The sequence below is a fragment of the Macaca thibetana genome, chromosome 5, assembly GCF_024542745.1.
Source record: "Macaca thibetana thibetana isolate TM-01 chromosome 5, ASM2454274v1, whole genome shotgun sequence".
Taxonomy (NCBI): Eukaryota; Metazoa; Chordata; class Mammalia; order Primates; family Cercopithecidae; genus Macaca; species Macaca thibetana.
The window spans coordinates 140,489,408-140,506,930 of NC_065582.1; the positions used below are offsets into that span (position 1 = coordinate 140,489,408).

General features: G+C 32.6%; 1 protein-coding gene across 1 annotated transcript in view; it reads left to right on the plus strand.

The window, feature by feature from the left end:
- The window catches only part of GABRG1 (gamma-aminobutyric acid type A receptor subunit gamma1), an 89,046-nt gene that overhangs the window by 47,408 nt on the left and 24,115 nt on the right, over nt 1–17,523 (plus strand). The window contains exons 4-5 of the mRNA XM_050791613.1: nt 12,362–12,582; nt 13,414–13,496. Of these exons, the coding sequence (XP_050647570.1) occupies nt 12,362–12,582; nt 13,414–13,496 (304 nt within the window). The remainder of the gene's footprint in view (nt 1–12,361; nt 12,583–13,413; nt 13,497–17,523) is intronic.

The window sequence follows — 17,523 nt, forward strand, 5'->3', positions numbered from 1 at the left end:
CTTCTGAGTAAATATCTCACGATGTTGGCTGCCCTCTGACTAGCAAGTACAACACTCAAGGGCCATAGCAATTCTTTAAAGCCAAATCAAAATCAGTAAGAGCTCCAGGAAATTCAAGATGATATTATGGGTATCTAACAGGAGGCTACAGCATAAGATTAGTAAGTACAAAAGTAGCTACAACTAAAAATTCCAGGTATAATTTGGACATGAATTTAATTGTAGGAACTGGTATACCCTTATATAATCCAATATTAAGAGATGACTAATATGGATACTTTGAAAGTAAGGGACAAGGAACAACTAATAAAAACTACTTAGATCCCAGTTCTCACCTGCAGAAGTTAATTTAAATATTTTCTAACTGCAAGAGTGATATGTCACACAGTCCTAGAATATACTTCTGAAACTGGATAGAATCTTCCTGCTGGGAATTGAAACAGGACAGGATCTTCCTGCTGGAAATTCTGATTTGTCTTAGTAAGGGAGACAGGGCTGAGGAACAAGGGCACCAGCTACGAAGACGACAATTTAAAAAGGAGCTGGGAAGTCACCTGGGCTGTGCTTCAAAATAACTGCCTGCTGGAGAGGACTACAAGAGGGTGAGCAGTAGGCAAAGAGGATCAGGCAAACTTAGCAAATGACAGAATGCTTTCTTTCTGGCCTGCGCAGAAATATGTAACAGGAATGTCCATTTTCAGAATTTTTTTTAACAGAAAACAAAAATCTAATTGCTCTCTACACAAGGAAAAAATATCTTTTTAAACAAAAATGTATGTAGAGCTACAGAAGTCACAATTATTATTTATTATAGAATGTAAATAAGGGATTTTTCTCAGTAATAATCATTTTTCATTCATTTAAGTGAAATGGTCAAGTATCCAACCTTAATGTTAAATTGACCTTAGAATCTCTAAAAATTATCAAAATAATTTTATTTCTTAATTCAAATACAATTATATATATATTTCATTGTTTTATTTGTCTGTCGTATATTTATTTACCATTTATTATAGTGACAATTGGTTCATTGTTAAAAAAGATATTGGAAAAGATATGTCATCCTTTCTTCAGAAGAGCATAAAACCTAGCAGGGAAGATGACTAAAAATGCAAATTAGACCAAGACAGAAGGGAAAAGGCAGGAAAAATGCTGTGTACGAATCTATACATATTTTAAATTGTAAATGGTGGTCCTAATGCTATTTTCTTCTAAAAATGTTTTCCATAAAAAGAGTTTTTTTATTATAAAAGTAATACATACTCAATCTGGGAAAATCAGAAATTTAACTTAGATAAAAGAAAAAATTTAAAATATACTGAAATATTATATCTAGTGGTCACCATTGTTATGATCATAACCGTTTTACCCAATGCTTTTTTAACCTCACTATTTTATAATATTATGTTTTTCTATGTGTTATACTGTGTCATTACTTTTAAAAAATTAATTAAATGTTGCATATTATTTAGTAATGAATTATTTTACATGTGGAATATTTCCAATTTGCTGTAATTGAGTAATATTATTATTAAATATTTTAGCCACCATTATTATTTCTTCAGGCTATGTGTATACATACCCTAGACCTCTCATAGATTTTGGTCAAATATTGAAAGTGAAAATTTTGAATTTTTAGAAAACAAATTCAAAAATTGTTTGAATTTTTTGACACTTCAAGATAGATACCTCAAGGTAGACAGTCTTGAATTGGTTACTATTTCTTTTAGTTTTTTATGGGTTAGCAATCATAGAGTGTTGTAGAATGTACTGCTTGGTAATTCTGTCCTCAGGGTAGGTTTGTGGCCAATGTTCTGACAAAATGAATGTCTAGTTTGCTTCAGCTCATGACTATCATAAATGTACTTAAAACTTGGTTTTTGGCCTTTAACCGGCTGCTCCAAGTCACTATTCCAAATCTCCCATGTTATAGCTGATTCAAACATACTCTTATGATTCCTAATTTTTTACACCTTTATTTACACATTTATTAATCAGAGAAGAGTGACTTTGCTAATAATATAAAAACACACATAATAATATAAAAACATATATATCTAAGAAAAAGTACATACATATCTAAGAAAAAGTAATTTAGCATACACACACACACACACACACACACACACATATATTAATATGACCTAAGGCACATTTAGGCAGTTCATATTTTTTCATGTTAGGAGATTACATTGTAAAATTGTGTAGAGCTACATATATTAGTTGCACGTTGAATTTTGAAAATGCTGGCTGGGCACAGTGGCTCACGCCTGTATTCCTAGCACTTCAGGAGGCCGAAGCAGGAGGATCACTTGCGCTCAGGAGTTCAAAACCAGCCTGGGCAACAGAGTGAGCTCTTGCCTCTAATTTTTTAAAATAAAATTTTAAGTAAAATTTTAAAATAAAATGTTAAAAATAAAATTAGAAATTAAAATTAATAAACAGAATTGTGAGAATGCTTATCAGAGAATTCTAGTCAACCAGGTTTGGAGGTTACTAGTCCAAGCCATTTTCACCTATAAAGTTAGTAGGGATTAGGCAGGATTAAAGGAAGGTACCAATGGTACTTACAGACTGAAAGTATTTTTATGAGGAAAAGTCATTGAAAGAAACCATGTTCACCTCAGACTTTACCCCTCTTATAGGTAGGACTTTTTAAAAAATACATTAATCTAATATTTTATAATGTTTTCATGATCATAGAGTCTTAGAGCTGGGAAAGATAGTAATTACGATTTTGCCTTGTGCCCACATTTTGCCAGTAAGAGTGTATAAGTGACTTGGTCAGCACCCTACTCTAGTAAATCTCAGAATTATGACAAAACTTTCCCATTCCATCCAGTCAGTGTTCTTTGTACTACACATTACTCTTACTATTATGCATACTTTGGATATATTTAGTATTTGTTATATTGATTATCTGGAAATTATTTAAAATTATGTATGTAATTAAAAGACAATACCTTATCCCTTATTCAATGTGCTATTTTTACATCTAGAACAGCAAAGGCTTAAAATAATGTAGTAAAGGTTTTCGTCTTAGATTGACAATGAATTTGAACTAACACCAGCTGCTCTTCAGTTTAATTAGAAAGTGCAGTAGAGAAAACTTATGTAAATGTCTTGACTTTTGACATTTTGTTATAATAAAAATTGTAACAAATTACCATAATTGAAATTGTTAAAACTCTATGATAAGCCTTGGATTTCCTGGTAGAGGTACCTAGCTTTGTGATAGGCGCAATAGGATTCAAACTCCTGAGGTAAACAGAAGAAGCAAGTGCAAATAATGCCCCACTAGCACGATACAATGTTGGAAAGTTCTTCATTTTCTGCAGCTGGGCTATGGACAACAGTAAGCATTTTATAAACTGGTAATAATATAAATAATTTAAAACATGAGTCATGTGGACTATTTCTGAATATATCATTTCCAAATATAGTGTTCTCTCTTGCTCAGATAGACAAGCTAATTCAGACATCAATAAAACATTTGTAGTACAGGGCAGTCACAGATGTAGAAACACTTTTCCCACTCAGCTCATCCAGCAATTAATCTAGCTATTTAGCATTGAACCAATCTATAACAAATGTTGCATATGTGGATAGAAAGCATGTTTGCCTACTGGCGATGAAGCTTTTCTAGGAAGCAGAACCTTCATCTGAATATCAATCATTTATCACAGAGAACTTCTTACCATGCTGTTAGCTGGTAATAAACTGTAATGGGGAAGTATAGTTTGAGTGTGTTTATACACCAGTCCCTCCTTATCTGTGGTTTTGCTTTCTGTGGTTTCAGTTATCCATGGTCAACAATGATCCAAAAATAGGTGAGTACAGTACAATAAGTTATTTTGAGAAGAAGGTAGAGATCACATTCATAGAACATTCATTACAGTATTTTGTTATTAAAATTATATTGTATCATTCATTGTTGTCAATCTCTTACTGTGCCTAATTTATCAGTTGAACATTATCATAGTTACGTATGTATAGGAAAAACATAGAGTATATAAGCTTCCCAACTATTCAGGGTTTCAGGTATTCAATGGGAATCTTAGAATGCATACTCATGAATAAAGGGGATCTCTTGTATATTTGTTATCATACTATGTTTCATACTTAGGAAGCGTGGTCCATGCGGGTTAGACTTATTCAATCATTTATTCATCCAAATACCCCACAGTGATAACATAGATACAAATGCCATGAAAGTAAAAAGCAAGATGAAAGAAAGGTAAGTATGAAATAAGTGACCAAAACTACTAATTGTCAACATATAAATTTCATCTCTGTGGTTTAAAAATTTTTGCCTCATATGGATGACCTGAGTTATGGTAAAGAAGTTAATATTGTGGAGTACATGATCAGAATCTCTTACACTTTGTATGATGTTGAAAAAGCTTCCTTCTATCTCAATTACAATCAGGGAAAAGCAGGAAAAGAAATGAGAAGATAGAGCTTGGCAGTATAGAATAGTCACTGGGCAAAAACAATTTGATGGAATCTGGAAAACATTAGCTTTCTCTGCTTAAATGAAAGGCTATCAAATATATATTTTAATTAAATTTAATAAAGGTTTATGAAAACATGTCTAATTTATCAAAAATATTAGGCTCAGTTATTTACATGTTTTTGGATAATTATTTTTAAAATTATGTTATGGCATATGACAACTCAGCATAAACTAACTTCATGAAATACTTTACTCTGTTGCCAGATTGCTAGATTTTAAATAAAAATTATATTATCATAAATATATCTAAAATCTGTCAAATATTAGTATTTTTACTAAGAACTGCTCCATTTCAAATCAGTATTGAGTCTCAGCGGAGGCAAAGGGAGTTTAAAATAGGTTTAATACCTAATGTAAATGACGAGTTAACGGGTGCAGCACACCAAGATGGCACGTGTATAACAAAACTGCACGTTGTGCATATGTAGCCTAGAACTTAAAGTATAATAAAAAAAAACAGTAAAGATGCACTTAAATGTCAGAAAATAAAAAAATAAAAACCAGGTAAACACATATCTCATTTAATTAAGAAGTTCATTGCACATGCGAAGCTAGCATCACAATGGATTTTTTGTCCTTATTTTCTTGAAACATCACTCAATACTCATGTTTTCAGTGTAGATCACTTCTTTCCAGATTTCATGGTCATTCAGGTCAAGTTCAATGTGCAGAGAAATAAATAGAGACAATAACCTGTACGTAATGGATTTTTAATATATTACATCCACTCAATTGAGAAATATGAAGCAAACTTCACTGACAGACCAAGAGATGGGACAAATTGACAAGAACGCAGATTTTCATAAAGAACATGAGATGGAGGAATATGTTCCTCCTTGCCGCAGTATAAATTGTCCCTTGTCTGGAAAAGAAACACATGGGTAATTTTTGAAAAGTGCTCTGAATCCATGGGTGTCTATTCCTACTGTTAATAACTCTGTGATGGTTAATTTTACATGTCAACTCGGTCAGGCTATGGTCCCCAAATACAGTTATGTATCACTTAATGACAGAGATACATTATAAGAAATGCATCTTTAGTCAATTTCATCATTGTAGAAACATCATGGAATGTACTTACACAAACCTACATGGTATAGCCTACTACATACCTAGGCTGTATAATATAGCTTAATGTTTCTAGGACACAAACCTGTTAAGAATATTATTGAACTGAATGTTGTAGATAATTGTAACACAATAAGCATTTGCATATCTAAACATACCTAAACACAGAAAAATACAGTAAAAATATGGTACAAAAGATAAAAATGGTATACCTGTATAAGGGACTTATTACTGAAGGCTTGCAGTCAGGGAAGTTGCTCTGGGTGAGTCAGTGAGTGAGTGGTGAGTGAATGTGAAGGCCTGGACATTACTGTGCACTATTATAGACCTTATAAACACTGTGCACTTAGAATACACTAAATTAATTTTTAAAATTTCTTTCTTCATAACAAATTATTATTTGGTTACTGATTTTTTTTATCAATTTGTTATAAATTTTACATTTTCATAATAACAACTTAAAAATATTTTACAGCTGTACAAAGTATTTTCGTGTCATTATTTTGTAAGCTTTTCTTTTTCCTTTTTCCTTTTTTTTTTAAGCTTTTTCAACATTTTGTTAAAAACTAAAAACCCTACACATTAGCCTACATAGTCAGAATCATTATCATTACTGCCTTCCACCTCCACATCTTGTCCCACAAGAAGATCTTCAGGGACAATAACATGCATAAAGCTGTCATCTGATCTGATAACAATGCGTCATCTGGAAGACCTACTGAAGGACTTGCCTGAGGCTGTTTTACAGTTAGCATATATAATGGTACATATACAAATTGTATACAAATACATGAAATGCATAAATATATAATATACATTACAATATATTTATATATAATATTATATATAACATATAATATGTGTGTGTATTTTGGTTTATGTATTTATTATGCTATACTCTGTCATTTTACAGTTAACATATATACATGTTATGTGTATATATAATACAGTTAACATATATATTTGTTTTGGGTGTGTGTGTATAAAGTAGAAAAAGTATAATCTGAAATAATGATAGAAATTATTGTACGGTAAACATGTAAACCAGTAGTAAGTTAGTTATTACCAAAATATTATAATATTATAATATTACCAAATATGTACTGTGCATAATTGTATGTATTATACTTTCAAACAACTGGCAGCACAATAGGTTTGTTTACATCAGCATCACCAGAAAGATGTAAACAATCTGTTGTTCTAGGATGTTAGGATGGCCACAACATCACTAGGTGATAGGATTTTTTCAACTGCATTGTAATTTTATGGGACCAACGTTGTACATGTGGCCCATCATTGACTGAAAACATCATGCAGTGCATGACTGTATTTGGCTAAATTGCAGTCGAGATGTTGCTGTGAAGGTATTATTTAGATGTGATTCACATTTAAATCAGTAGATTTTGAGTAAAGCAGATTACCCTCTATAATGTAGTTGGGCCTCAACCAATCAGATGAACACTAAAAAGATTGACTGAGGTCCCTCTAGGAAGAAGAGACTCAGGCTCCAGCCTGCCTTTGGCTTGAAGACTGAAACGTAAACTCTTCCCTGACTCCCTACCTACTAGTCTTCCCTGCACATTTTGCACTTTCCAGCACCTACATATTATATGATTCGACTATCTTTTCCCTTTCTCTCTCTCTCATCTATCTATCCTGCTATCAGTCAGCATCTATACGTCTACCCATTTATCCTGTTGGCTGTGTTTTTGTGGAGTACCTTTACTAATACAAGCTCACAAGAATAGCTTTCTCCCACCCCAGAATTCAGGTATGCATGTACTATATCTATTCCAAGTTCTGGAAGCTGACCTTGTCCTCTCTATTTTATTGTAACTTCTTAAGAACCGGGAGTTCATTCATAGGGTTTATAAAACCCTACGGATTGTATTATTTCATCTTCTATTCTATAGAGTTTAACTGTTCTGTGAATATAATGTTTGATATTTTACTCTTTGAACTTGTAAACAGAATATTATATAATATATATTCTGGAAATATAGTTATGTATTTCCAGAAGGAAATGTTGATTGAGCACGATGCAGAAAATTAACACATGAAGTACTAGGATTTTCAGTTCATTATTCTCAGTGCAGTGTTCAGAGCTGTTTCTAGGTTGCAGGGTCAATCATTGGAAATTGGTAATTTTAGATAATAGTTGCCAAAAAGCTCTTCCAGATGTAGGATAGCCTGTATATTTGAGGAATGCACATTCCCTGACATAAAGAAAATGTGCTACTTTTTCATTATATATGACTTGCATTCTTTATTTTCCATTCTGCCCTGCACTTTACTGCCTCTTTGCCCTCTCCCTTCCCTCCACCATTTACTAGTTGATGCATAAATCAAAATATTTCCAAATCTTACAGGTTTCAGGTTAAATGCAGTTTCTGTCATGAAGTCTTTCTTAATTTCCCCTAACTAAAAATAATCTCTACTATTTCTATTTCTCTTTATACCCCTTTTACATTTTATTACTTTCCAATTTTATTATGTATATGTTCATACCAAGAAGGCTTCATTTTCATCTTTGTGAATCCAGTACATTATAAAAGTAACAAGAACATTGAAAAAATATTTGCTAAAAATTAATTGATGAATGCACATGATATTATGTGCCTTTGGAAGTCTACATTCATAGACATAAAAAGAGAGCACAAAGGATTAGTAGGTAAATCTAGAACATGTGTCTGATTTTTGAATCACCCTCATGTATTGCTGATGATTTCAATGATTTAAGCAATTGGCATAAACTCTTTGCTCCCTATTTCTTTTTTATATTTCAAACTTAGAATAACACCAAATTTTTTATTTACCTTATCCTGCTAGAATTCAGAAGCTGGTGCTTTTACAATAATTAAGCAAACTGGAGCTGATATTTGTAAAATTTTACCACTAAAGGTATTTCTTTGTCTTGTGGATTAGCTGTACTTGTACTTTTTCTCCACATGTCCATAGCTCCATTACTGCTAAAAATTATTAGGTCTACCATTCTGTTTTGGCCATGTGACTAGACAATTTTGGAAGAGATTAATGCCAATATAGGAAGAACAAATCAGGATCCATCAAATTTTGTGATGAAATTATGTAACTAGGTTAATTGCTTTGGCAGGTCTTGAATTTTGTGTGAAGTTTCTCCCATTACTAGAAATACAGTAATACTGAATTTACTAGTAATTTGAAATGTGAGATACAGTGCTTAATTGCAAACTGACAATGTAGTAATGAGACTGCACTACACCCTTATCAATTATGATTTGATTTTATTAAGTTAGGAATCAAAATGGCTCACTTAACATTTATTCATTAATGCTGTTTTGTCAGCTAACTTGCAAGGAGATACAGTACATTTTGTAAAATGCATTGGATGTCAAATTTTAAATGCACTGTTTCTTATCTCAAAATGTTTATCTTAGAAGCTGTTGTATTTGTTGTTCTGAGTAAATAGAAGTTCCATTTTATGTTTTGCTTTTGCTTATTTCTTGTGTAAATATTATAACCTGTGAACAGGAACATGAAGTACGAGAGTAGTTTGGTCGTTTTCTGGAAATTATACTAATACAAATGGGCAAACAAAACTGGATTTTTTTTATTATGTGTAACATGGCATAGATTTTAATGGTCTTCTTATTTCAGTGAGGCATTTATTAACAATTAGCAATTTAAAAGGACTTATAAGTATTAGCTTCTGCAAAGGGCTTTGGATGGATGGATTATCAAGACATATTCTCTGAGTCTTTCTCTTCTTGATATTGGATTGAGGGAACAACTGTGAGTAGAAAACTTTTTCCATTTCTGATCATTTGGAAATCATAAGCCTTCCAACAGTGATTAACACTTCCAGAATCAGGGATTTTAAAAAGGTCCTGCAGCTGCTAAGCAGTATTGACAGCTGCTTTGGAAATCCCAGCCTTAGACAAATTGGTTCTCAAGTGCCACCTTTAAGGTCCTGTGAATTAGGAATACTGCAGCTAAGTACAACTGCCAGGTAGCATTACATTCCCTCTACCAACTAGTGTTGAATATTTGCCTAGCCGCAATCCTTACTAGTATCTTGAGTAGTTTCTGCTGTTTGATCCCACATAAAAGTACAACATAATTCTGGTGAATAAAGTTGACTAAATGCTCTTTCCAGGGCATTTAGTTCACCATAGAAGGATTATGAGACTTCTGTCTATTTGTATTTGCCATTAAAATTAGACACCATGTCATTAGCGTAGGTTACATGGTTAGACTGAATAGTTAGTCATTTGTGGCAGGTGAAGAGGCTGCTTGGATAAATTATAACTGATTCCAAAGACAAGACATCTGACCTGAGATACAGGCAGGTAGAGTGGGGATCAATGATAACTTCAGTGAAGGTGTTCAATAATTTTTCACAAGGTTTAAAGAATAAAGGATACACCAGTGATAATGTGTATAAGGTTCTCTAGGACTTCCTAAATGCTTGCGCAATTAGGGTAATTAATGGGTAATCCCCATTAATATTACTCAATAAGATGATTAAACATCTATAGCATAAATATGAATTATTATGTATTATGGGATGTGGTTTGCCTTATGACTCAGCCTGACCTACAAACACAGTATATAAGCAAGGTTGTGGCTATCAGATTTATAAGGCTTACATGGTTGCAAAAGTACTTTCAGTCTATATTCCACAGCACAGTTTGATCCGTGCCATCCCATATTAAGTTGAAAAAAATAAAATTTTATTTATCTCCCTAAGTTACTCTAGCACGGCAATCAAAATTATGTAAAGAGAGGGTGATGATGCAAGCATTTTTGTGCACAAAACTTCGTATTTTAAATCCATTAAAAACAACAACTGACATAATATAGATGTTAAATAACTAGGTAGATTATTGAATGATCACACATTACTTCATTATATAAATAAATTATTCAGAATTATAAGTGTATATACTTTAAGCACTTTATAAAACATACATTTCATACTCAATTACATAGTTTCTGGTCCCTATTGTATTTTAAATAATTATTATATATAGGCTTTTCCAGAATTGTAACATTGTTCATCCAACATAGATAAAATGAGGTACCCTCTCAATTTATTTTTATATTCCAGTTAAGCAAATTGTAATTTTAAGTAGTCTGCCTGGAACCTAGGAATTGATCCAACTTCCCTATAAATAAGTTGAATCTACTTTGTTTACTTATTAATCTCTCATAATTTGTTTCCATTTTTCATTTATTCACCATATCCTCAATTATACTTCTATTTCTTATATTAAATATTTTCCTTCAGGAAAATTGGCCAGTTGCTAATATGACATCAAGTGCAAATAATCAATCTCTCTCACCAGAAGTAACTTATATAATACCTCATATTTTTCAATTTACTTATTCTTTTAAATATCAAAAGTATATCCATATACATGCAAACATACATACACGCACATATATACACACACACATACACACACACATATAGTTCATATATATTGTGTATATATATTATATATGTATATATATATTTTATATATGTATATATATATCGTATATATGTATATTTACTTCCTTTCCTCCATGGCATTGATTACTGCTGCATTCTTGTTCATTTTATTTATTTTAAATGCCTATAATATGGCAGACTTTTTGTCAGTATACGAAGGTAGATAACATCCGATTATCTACTCTTGAAGGTTCTCTGTTAAAAATGAAATTTCCTAATTACAGTTACTATGGACAAAGGTTTTGCTCCAACCTTGGAACGCATCAGACATCACTATAACCACCATTATATGCATTTGTTATGGGTGTGGACTTGGGATGTAGCCTGCAGTGGCTCAGTTTCCATATCAACTGCTTATTAGTTCTGTGATGTGAGAATTATTATTTTATATTTCTATTAATACATGTTACTGAAAGATAATGGTTATATTTCACATAGTTGCAATAAGGATTTAGTGACATGACACATGCAAAGCTCTTAAATATGTTTGGCATCTTATAATAGCTCAGTAAATTAGTTTGTGGTTGCTTTAAAACATTTAAAACTAGTAAATATAAATAATTGGAATTAACTTTTTAGACAAAAAACAATGTAAAGCCTCTTAAATAATTTGGTTGGGTTTTGCATCTAGATTTTCTTTTGTTTATGATTTTTGTGATTTAAGCTCTGTATAAATTAATATAATTATTAACATTAAGATAATTTGATTTTAAGTTTAATAAGTACATCCTACATACTACAAAATCTTGAGTAAAATTCACACAAAAAAATTAAAAAGAATAAAGTAACACTGGGCAACAATAACTACTGGAAATCTTGGATTTTATTTTACACGATTCATGCAAACAAAAAGAAAGTTTAGCCCATATGCGGTGGCTCACGCCTGTAATCCCAGCACTTTGGGAGGCGGGAGGATCACGAAGTCAGGAGATCAAGACCATCCTGGCTAACACGGTGAAACCCCGTCTCTACTAAAAATACAAAAATTAGCTGGGCGTGGTGGAGGGCGCCTGTTGTCCCAGCTACTCCGTAGACTGAGGCAGGAGAATGGCGTGAACCCGGGAGGCGGAGCCTGCAGTGAGCCGTGATCATGCCACTGCACTCCAGCCTGGGCGACAGAGCCAGACTCCGTCTCGAAAAAAAAAAAAAAAGTTTAAAATAATGGCATTTTTTTTTTCCTCCAAAAAGACTGAGTTTAACTGTTACTTGCAGAAACTTTACAATATAAAAATTCAAACTTCTGAGAAAAACAACCAAAATAGTAGCTTTATTAATATGTTGTTACTCTTCTTACATTTTAGGAATACACAATAGATATAATTTTTGCCCAAACCTGGTTTGACAGTCGTTTAAAATTCAATAGTACCATGAAAGTGCTTATGCTTAACAGTAATATGGTTGGAAAAATTTGGATTCCTGACACTTTCTTCAGAAACTCAAGAAAATCTGATGCTCACTGGATAACAACTCCTAATCGTCTGCTTCGAATTTGGAATGATGGTCGAGTTCTATATACTTTAAGGTAATATTTGTTTAAAAATCTGTAGTTGCTCTCATTTATTTTCCATACTAATATTTAATCAACTCTAAATTTTTTATTTCTCAAAGTTGCAAAGTCAAAAGTATGGAGCTCCTTTCACATGCTGAAATATAATGTGAAATATTTTGGCAATACTTTTTTAAGCTCAGTTATTATTATGTGAAAAGGACTAAAAGCAAATAGAAAAAATTCTTTGATTTTCTTCCTTTGAAGCAGAAGAGGTTGCAGCATAAATATTATTGTTTTCTTAACCTGCCATGTAAATAATTGAGTAAGATTTCCTCTAAAACCCACTCTGCTATAAAATTTTATAATACTCTAATTTTCAACGATATAGTAAAACATCCCTAAGAAAGGATTAAATGAAGGTTGATGTATAAGGTTCAAGTTTATTTAGCTCATTGCCTTGAACATATCTGCTTATTAAGAACCGTTCTTCATGGAAATATATTCATAATAAATTAAGAGAAAAATTATCATACTTAACCATTTATAATCTGCTAATCTGCTGTGTTTGCACATGTGTGTTAGTTGATATATTGAAGTATGAATTATTACGTGTAAACGCAGAGATCATATTGAAATGTATACAGAGGTAACTTAGTTGAATGAAGAGGAAATTGTTAGAATTCTCATACTCATATATAAACGTAATATCGCTATTTAAGACTTTGAGACTTTAGAATCATTAATATATTCTAATACATCACAAACTATTATCATAAGACACATTCTTGTTTTAAAATTAGACAGGGAATTTTTAATGCTTCAAATTATTTATCTTTATTTAATACTTTTTTTCCATCTAAATAGATTGACAATTAATGCAGAATGTTATCTTCAGCTTCATAACTTTCCTATGGATGAACATTCCTGTCCACTGGAATTTTCAAGCTGTAAGTAACAAAACACTTGATAATTTCATAGAATTTTAACCTTAGAAGCTGTTTATTTAAAAATGAAATGAAAGAAAATAAAATATGATTTTCAAAAGTGTACATTATGTTCAATTCTTTTAGATAAAATAATTACAAATAATATATTTGCTTCTTGTTTTTAAACTAAAAGATTAAAATAAATGTGTAGTGAATGCATGTTTCATTAAAACATTCTTTATAACATTTAGTTTTATTCCAATGCTATTTGCTTATTTTTATTAAATAAAGGAGTATTGAAAATAGGTTTTTATTCAAATGTTTTTACATAGCCACCAAAAAAAAAAGGTGATTCAAATTATATTCATCTTCCTGGAGGCAAGATTTAACTTTAATATATTAGATTTTGAAATGTGTTTCAAAAATTCATTGGGCAAATAGTATTTACTATATGAATAGCAAATATTTGAGACTACTTTAAGAATTCAGAAAAAAAAGGTAGAAATAAGTTGACTTAATTAAAAAAGATTGATTCGTAGAGAAGTGGTTAGAGGTGAATAATTAGAGTATAAAAACCTGGCATTTTCTTTCTTTTTTTTTTTTATTATTATACTTTAAGTTCTAGGGTACATGTGCACAACATGCGGGTTTGTTACATATGTATATTTGTGCCATGTTAGTGTGCTGCACCCATCAATTCGTCAGCACCCATCAATTTGTCATTTACATCAGGTATAACTCCCAATGCCATCCCTCTCCCCTCCGCCCTCCCCATAATAGACCCCCGTGTATGATGTTCCCCTTCACGAGTCCAAGTAATCTCATTGTTCAATTCCCACCTATGAGAGAGAACATGTGGTGTTTGGTTTTCTGTTCTTGCGATAGTTTGCTGAGAATGATGGTTTCCAGCTGCATCCATGTCCCTACAAAGGACACAAACTCATCCCTTTTTATGGCTGCATAATATTCCATGGTGTATATGTGCCACATTTTCTTAATCCAGTCTGCCAGTGATGGACATTTGGGTTGATTCCAAGTCTTTGCTATTGTGAAAGTGTGGCAATAAACATATGTGTTCATGTGTCTTTATAGCAGCAGGATTTATAATCCTTTGGGTATATACCCAGTAATGGCATGCCTGGGTCATATGGTATTTCTAGTTCTAGATCCTTGAGGAATCGCCATACTATTTTCCACAATGGTTGAACTAGTTTACAATCCCACCAACAGTGTAAAAGTATTCCTATTTCTCCACATCCTCTCCAGCACCTGTTGTTTCCTGACTTTTCAATGATTGCCATTCTAACTGGTGTGAGATGGTATCTCATTGTGGTTTTGATTTGCATTTCTCTGATGGCCAGTGATGACTAGCATATTTTCACGTGTCTGTTGGCTGTATGCATGTGTTCTTTTGAGAAATGTCCGTTCATATCCTTTGCCCACTTTTTGATGGGGTTGTTTGTTTTTTCTTGTAAATTTGTTGGAGTTCTTTGTAGGTTCTGGATATTAACCCTTTGTCAGATGAGTAGATTGCAAAAATTTTCTCCCATTCTGTAGGTTGCCTGTTTACTCTGATGGTAGTTTCTTTTGCTGTGCAGAAGCTCTTTAGTTTTAATTAGATCCCATTTGTCAATTTTGGCTTTTGTTGCCATTGCTTTTGGTGTTTTAGACATGAAGTCCTATGTCCTGAATGGTATTACCTAGATTTTCTTCTAGGGTTTTTATGGTATTAGGTCTGACATTTAAGTCTCTAATTCATCTTGAATTAATTTTCGTATAAGGAGTAAGGAAAGGATCCAGTTTTAGCTTTCTACTCATGGCTAGCCAATTTTCCCAGCACCATTTATTAAATAGGGAATCCTTTCCCCATTTCTTGTTTTTCTCAGGTTTATCAAAGATCAGATGACTGTAGATGTGTGGTATTATTTCTGAGGACTCTGTTCTGTTCCATTGGTCTATATCTCTGTTTTGGTACCAGTACCATGCTGTTTTGGCTACTGTAGCCTTGTAGTATAGTTTGATGTCAGGTAGCGTGATGCCTCCAGCCTTGTTCTTTTGACTTAGGATTGTCTTGGCAATGTGGGCTCTTTATTGGTTCTGTATGAACTTTAAAGCAGTTTTTCCAATTTTGTGAAGAAAGTCATTGGTAGCTTGATGGGCATGGCATTGAATCTATAAATTACCTTGGGCAGTATGGCCATTTGCACGATATTGATTCTTCCTATCCATGAGCATGATATGTTCTTCCATTTGTTTGTATCCTCTTTTATTTCACTGAGCAGTGGTTTGTAGTTCTCCTTGAAGAGGTCCTTTACATCCCTTGTAAGTTGGATTCCTAGGTATTTTATTCTCTGAAGCAATTGTGAATGGAAGTTCATTCCTGATTTGGCCCTCTGTTTTTCTGTTACTAGTGTATAAGAATGCTTGTGATTTTTGCACATTAATTTTGTATCCTGAGACTTTGCTGAAGTTGCTTATCAGTTTAAGGAGATTTGGGGCTGAGACAATGGGGTTTTCTAAGTATACAATCATGTCATCTGCAAATAGGGACAATTTGACTTCTTCTTTTCCTAACTGAATACCCTTAATTTCTTTCTCTTGCCTGATTGCCCCAGCCAGAACTTCCAACATTATGTTGAGTAGGTGTGGTGAGAGAGGGCATCCCTGTCTTGTGCCAGTTTTCAAAGGGAATGCTTCCAGTTTTTGCCCATTCAGTATGATATTGGCTGTGGGTTTGTCATAAATAGCTCCTATTATTTTGAGATACGTTCCATCAATACCGATTTTATTGAGCGTTTTTAGCATGAAGGGCTGTTGAATTTTGTCAAAGGCCTTTTCTGCATCTATTGAGATAATCATGTGGTTTTTGTCTTTGGTTCTGTTTATGTGCTGGATTATGTTTACTGATTTGCATATGTTGAACCAGCCTTGCATCCCAGGGATGAAGCCCACTTGATCATGGTGGATAAGTTTTATATGTGCTGCTGGATTCGGTCTGCCAGTATTTTATTAAGGGTTTTTGTATCAATGTTCATCAGTGATATCGGTCTAAAATTCTCTTTTTTTGTTGTGTCTCTGCCAGGCTTTGGTATCAGGATGATGTTGGCCTCATAAAATGAATTAGGGAGGATTTCCTCTTTTTCTATTGATTGGAATAGTTTCAGAAGGAATGGTACCAACTCCTCCTTGTACCTCTGGTAGAATTCAGCTGTGAATCCGTCTGGTCCTGGATTTTTTTTTTTTTTTGGTTGGTAGGCTATTAATTATTGCCTCAACTTCAGAGCCCGCTATTGGTCTATTCAGGGATTCAACTTCTTCCTGGTTTAGTCTTGGGAGAGTGTAAGTGTCCAGGAAATTATCCATTTCTTCTAGGAAAAACCTGGCATTTTCTTTAAAGGAAATTATTATAACCTTTCCATAGCTATACTAATTTTATTTTACATTTATTAACATATGTATCATCACAGGTATTTTTATAACAGTGTTTTTCTAGATACACACAATTTTCTTAAAAAATACAATGGCTTATAAAAACGTGGTTGCCTTTACCCACAAATTGTCTAATGCTATACTTTTTCTTTTGAAAGTTGTTGTTTTAACAGATGGCATTCTAGAATGTGGTAGAGTGTAATATGACAATTCATTCATAAGTATAATTCTACTTCTTCACTTACTAAATTTCCACATATTTTTTGCCTTTTATTAACGATGTTCTTGAATTTTCTTAATGATATATTCTCATTAAAGCATTCTTTTATATTAATGATCTATCTCACTGCTTAGATTTTTAAATAGTAACTTTGTAATGAATTAAACAGCCAAATAGCAACAAATACTTGATTGATAGAATTCAAGGAACTCAAGGAAAAGTTCATTGTAAATAATTGATATAGCAGTTGTTGTACTTCATTCTAGAAGCCATTCTTAAATTTTGGTGTGACAGCTCTCCGGTTTTGATTGTTGTTAATGGTAATTAATCATTTATCTTTGTGAGTTTAATTGGGTGTCAATAACAAACATATAATAATCGTAGCTATTTTTTTTCAGG